Below are 5,000 nucleotides of genomic sequence, written 5' to 3' on the forward strand. Positions count from 1 at the left end.
GACTTTAACGAGAAACCCAAAAAAGGAAACACAAAAGGGGAAGAAACAAGACGCTAGGATTATCAGCACAGTTCAGTCGGTGAATACAAAATCCACAACGCAAAAATTCTCTTCAGAAAGGTAATCCAACAAAAACGGAGTCTTCTTGACAAAAGAGGCAAAAATTCCAAAAAGGTTTTAGTATAACGACAGGAAAGGAAAAACCAGAGAACCTTACACGAGACACGAGACATGAAGTGGTGGAACCGTTAAACACCAAGCAAAGGAACTGAGGGACTGGGCAACTTACACACACACACACACACACACACACACAAGGTGGCGGCGATGAGATAATCAACAGACAGGCAGAACAACATGGGGCAGCAAAGAGGACCTCTGGTGGCCGAAACACGACTCCGTACTCATACACACTCTCTGCAGCCGTAGCGTTGTGCTCACAGCCCCGGCGTAGGGATACGACACCTTCAGGACAGAGGTGACTGACCGGAACTACTTTGGGATTTTAAGTTTTATAGTCGTGTGTTTTAAATGTTTATTCAGTGACGGAGTCATGGAGAGAGACCTGAGCGAAGAATGCTCAATCACACACACACACACACGCACACACACACCTACCTCTCATGAGTGTGAGCGCTGTGCCTTTATAGATGCCTCTGATTCCACTTTCCCTGTAGAGCTGCTTCACACAGTCCATGGGCCCGGCGTATTTAATCTCTCCTGAACCCGCCTGGATCTGTAACACACACGCGCACACACACACACACACACACACAAATACACGCAAACACACACGCACCCCAGCTGAGCCATTAAATGTGTTATTACACACACAGGAGCATACAGGAGTAGGGAGCATTTTGGAGCAGGTAAGACACACACTAGCACACGCGCACACACACATACACATGCGCGCGCGCACACACACACACACACACACACACACACACACTCACCTGCAGCAGGCATTTGATTCTCTCTCCAGGAGCCATGATGGCTGTGGTGAACACACCTGAGAGCATACCGGCTGCGAACAGCTGAGGATACCTGCCACACACACACACACACACACACACACACATCAGTATAGCCCATCAGCCTAAATATCTTACATCTTGGTTCTCTAAACCAGCCGAGCGTCTCATCGGAGCACAGTTACAGTTGAACGTGTGACAATATAAATCTACCAGAATCTAATATAATCGAATATGAAAGTCATGTGAATTCAGTTTGCCAGTGAAGGGGGTGTGGTGTGTACGATTAGGAGGTGGTCTCTGTTAGCATATTTGTCGTTAAAGGTTTAAGTGTCTGTTTTGTTATGATTTTTTTTGTGAGTAAATAACTGAATATAACTGAATATAAAAAAAACCACGTCTAAACACGCCCACTTCCTATTCACTTCACTGTAATTACTGAGTAATAAGTGATTAGAGGAATCAGTGAATAATAATCTGAGAGTTTGTGCCAGTGTTTAAATCCACACGGACTCACGTGAGAATGTCGTCAGGGCTTTTCTGCTGCAGCTTCTTTCCGAGACCAAAACCGAAGAAACACACAGCAAACATGGGGGTGACGCCGATAATGGGAGCGGCCATGCCTTTATACAAACCCCGAACCCCCTGAGAGAGAGAGAGAGAGACAGAGAGAGAGGTACACATAGAGAGAGAGAGAGAGAGAGAGAGAGAGAGAAAGAGGGGTACACAGAGAGAGACACAGAGAGAGAGAGAGAGAGAGAGAGAGAGAGGTACACATAGAGAGAGAGAGAGAGAGAGAGAGAGAGAGAGAAAGAGGGGTACACAGAGAGAGACACAGAGAGAGAGAGAGAGAGAGAGAGAGAGGTACACATAGAGAGAGAGAGAGAGAGAAAGAGGGGTACACAGAGAGAGAGAGAGAGAGAGAGAGAGAGAGAGAAAGGGAGAGAGAGAGAGAGAGAGAAAGAGAGAGAAAGAGAGAGAAAGAGGGGTACACAGAGAGAGACACAGAGAGAGAGAGAGAGAGAGAGAGAGAGAGAGAGATTATTATCTATTAGATCAGTGATAAAAGGCTTAGTGCAAAAGTTTGACAAAATTATAATTACAGAAATGTACTCTAACCCGGCGTCGCTTCATTAGGATGGAGAAAATTAGATTTGGAGACATTTCACCGATACTGTCTTGAGTTGTTGTAATATCAGACCTCCTTTACAGAGTTTCTGTGCAAAAATTTTGGCACCTCACCTCCTTGGCGAGGGTTTTCCTGAAGCAGTCGAAGGTTCCTGCATAGAAAGGCGTCTGACCTGGTCCTGGCTTGGGCTGAGTCTGCAGACGCACCTGTCCCACACACACACACACACACACACACACACATTACATTCACAGATTCCTTATTCCCTTATTAATAACTTGATGTGTGACGTCAGCAGATCTGTCACGTGGTACAAGTTGGCAGCAGAAATTTGTGCCAAAGGTCGAAAACTCACAGCTGTGTAGTGCACAGAAAAAACACTCTCTAAACAAAACAGGAATAAAATAAACCACAAACTGCAGCTTATTTCTGATCTGTGAAAAAAAACGAGCTTTACTGCATGACATTATATTTATTATATTACATTTCTTAACATGCTCGGTTATTTAAAGTTGTTAGCCAGGCTGCTAGCTATGAATGAGCAAAAGGAAGACAACAAGTCTTTGCATGCAGATTTTTTCTTATAATTTATTCTAATATCCAAACATTGTGCTCTGTTACCTTTATGGTGTCCAGGGGATGACCAGCGAACACCAGGCAGACTCCCCCAAACCCGCCGGCCAGGAAATTTTTCCCCGGGCTTATGGGCTGCGCTTGTTTAGACATGGCTAACAAACTTCTGGAGGTATATATAAATAACTAAAAAGTAAAAAAAAGACCTAAACCTAACCCGTCTGCGGCGTATTTCCCTTCGGAACTAAGCAGAAGGACGAAAAGATCCTTCAGTGCGGATCTCAGAGACCTTTCACCTAAATATCCACCCGGACCTATTTTACTGTTACACCTAACTTCAGGAGCGAAGGAGCGTCTCTATAAAACTTCCGGCCAAATATTCTAAATATGAATATATACATAAATATTTACACACAATAACTAATTCGATAAAATTGTGTTTAAAAAAACCTAACTATCTAATAATAACCACAAGCAATTCATCTTTCGTACATTAACATTTGTTACGATTTTGTGTCAGTTTTGTTTTAAATGTGTGTCGTTATAGATATTCTTGGCGACACCTAAAGGCCGCCATCTTAATGATTCCAGAATCGGTTCCGATTCAATCCGAAATGAACTCCAACTCCTTATACACATGGCTTAAAATAATAGCTTTTATAAAATAATTTTTTACAACCTTTTATGGTGCACTGTTTATAATTAAGGAGATTAACTTATGCGTTTGGAATCCGAATGAGTCGACTCAGGGAGTCGATTCCACAAGATATGACCTACATGACAGTAAAAATCTACGATATCAAAGTACACAATAAGCTGTTATAACTGATATCGTGACCTACAGGTGATCTAGACACGTTTATTAACCTCTTGTGCTACCTATGTACATTAATAACATTAAACAATTCCCATTTTTAGCTAGATGAATTGACTTCACTCCTTCAGGAGGGCAGCAAATTAGCTACTTTTAAAATAATTAAAATAATAATCATTTGTTATAATAAATAAACAAATAAATAAATAAAGCACACTTCTGACTCGTGATTTAGTGTTCATTAGGATGACTGGCATCTTTATTAGTGTTGTAAACTTTACGAAAATACATTTTGTTACCATTTCCCTTCTGAACACAATCCCCTCTGAGAGAACACATAAGCTTTAACACATCATTAAAGCAACATGAAACAGTTTCCCACTCAATTCAGCTCTTTAAATCTCTGCCTCACACACACACACACACACACACACACACAGCTTGTTCACTCCATCACACCTTACTTTCTGAGTTCAATCTTTCTCTGCACTGGTGTACTCTATGTTTATGTGTGTATGAGTTAAAGAGTGTGAGTTATAATACTGACAGAAAGTAATCTTACTAGGGACACTTGATCTAGTGTTTAATACTGGACAGACAGGGAAAGAGATTCTCCTCCATACATTACAATGATGGAATTGACAAAGTAAAACACCCAGAAAAAAAAGAAGAGAGAGGTAGAGACTGAGACGATGTGAGATGATATGTATCTGAACAAAAAAACAAACAATAACAAAAACATTGATTGAAAAACACTGACATTTAGAATATTGCAGAATGCAGCTCCGAACAGAACAGAACAGCTCAGTTTAGGACACAGCACAGGAGGTTTAGTAAGGCTCAGGAGATTAAAGCTGAGATTCGGATGAAATGTGATGAAGTGTGCACTAATAAGCAAAAACACTGCAGGATGTTAGATCAGATTTACTCCATAATGCTCATGCAGAAGTCTGAGCAATCCATGAGTTAGCTACAATCTGACCTCTAGCACTCATTACCGTATTTCCCAGACTATAAGGTGCGTACAGATGTTATAATCTCTGCACAAGCATGAACAGCATCTCACTTAACATAAATAAGTGTGATTTATTGTAATCTAATGATTTGATTTGAACTTGAGCAGTTGTAGCATTATGGGGGCCTCCATCCTTATTCCCCCTTAGTGCAGTTTGTTGTCACTTGGCATCAAGGCTCCGCCTCCAAGAGTCTAAAGGTGCAGGTGTAGCTGGTACTTTAACTGATGCAGGCGATGATAAAATTCCACTTTTTTCCCCAAAGTTAAATGTGTGAATACAGACTGCTGATGTTCGTCGCTGCTATTTTACACAATCATTTAATCAAAATAGAACTTACTGACCTTAATGATGTCACTTGATGTATATGTAGGTATATGAAAATTTGGACCTGTATTTAGGGATTATGGATTTACTGCGTCGCTTATATACAATAAACTCGTCTCGGCTGATCGACATTTGGGTTAAAGATGGTTCTATAATAAAGCATTTCAGAG

The 5,000-nt window shown here is 41.2% G+C and overlaps 2 protein-coding genes across 2 annotated transcripts in view; both read right to left on the reverse strand.

Moving 5' to 3' along the window:
• The window catches only part of slc25a20 (solute carrier family 25 member 20), a 4,923-nt gene extending 1,921 nt beyond the window's left edge, over positions 1-3,002 (reverse strand). Inside the window, exons 1-5 of the mRNA XM_034314244.2 lie at positions 2,725-3,002; positions 2,217-2,309; positions 1,492-1,619; positions 957-1,047; positions 619-736 (exon numbers count right to left, since the gene is read on the reverse strand). Coding sequence (XP_034170135.1) covers positions 619-736; positions 957-1,047; positions 1,492-1,619; positions 2,217-2,309; positions 2,725-2,829 — 535 coding nt within the window. The 5' untranslated portion in view covers positions 2,830-3,002. The remainder of the gene's footprint in view (positions 1-618; positions 737-956; positions 1,048-1,491; positions 1,620-2,216; positions 2,310-2,724) is intronic.
• Positions 3,003-4,060: 1,058 nt separating this feature from the next.
• Positions 4,061-5,000, reverse strand: part of LOC113539699 (NCK-interacting protein with SH3 domain) — an 8,261-nt gene continuing 7,321 nt past the window's right edge. Inside the window, exon 13 of the mRNA XM_034314230.2 lies at positions 4,061-5,000. This exon is cut by the window's right edge and continues 406 nt beyond it. The gene's annotated coding sequence lies outside the window, so the exon portion shown is untranslated.

Source organism: Pangasianodon hypophthalmus, chromosome 20 (genome assembly GCF_027358585.1).
Source record: "Pangasianodon hypophthalmus isolate fPanHyp1 chromosome 20, fPanHyp1.pri, whole genome shotgun sequence".
NCBI classification, from domain to species: Eukaryota; Metazoa; Chordata; class Actinopteri; order Siluriformes; family Pangasiidae; genus Pangasianodon; species Pangasianodon hypophthalmus.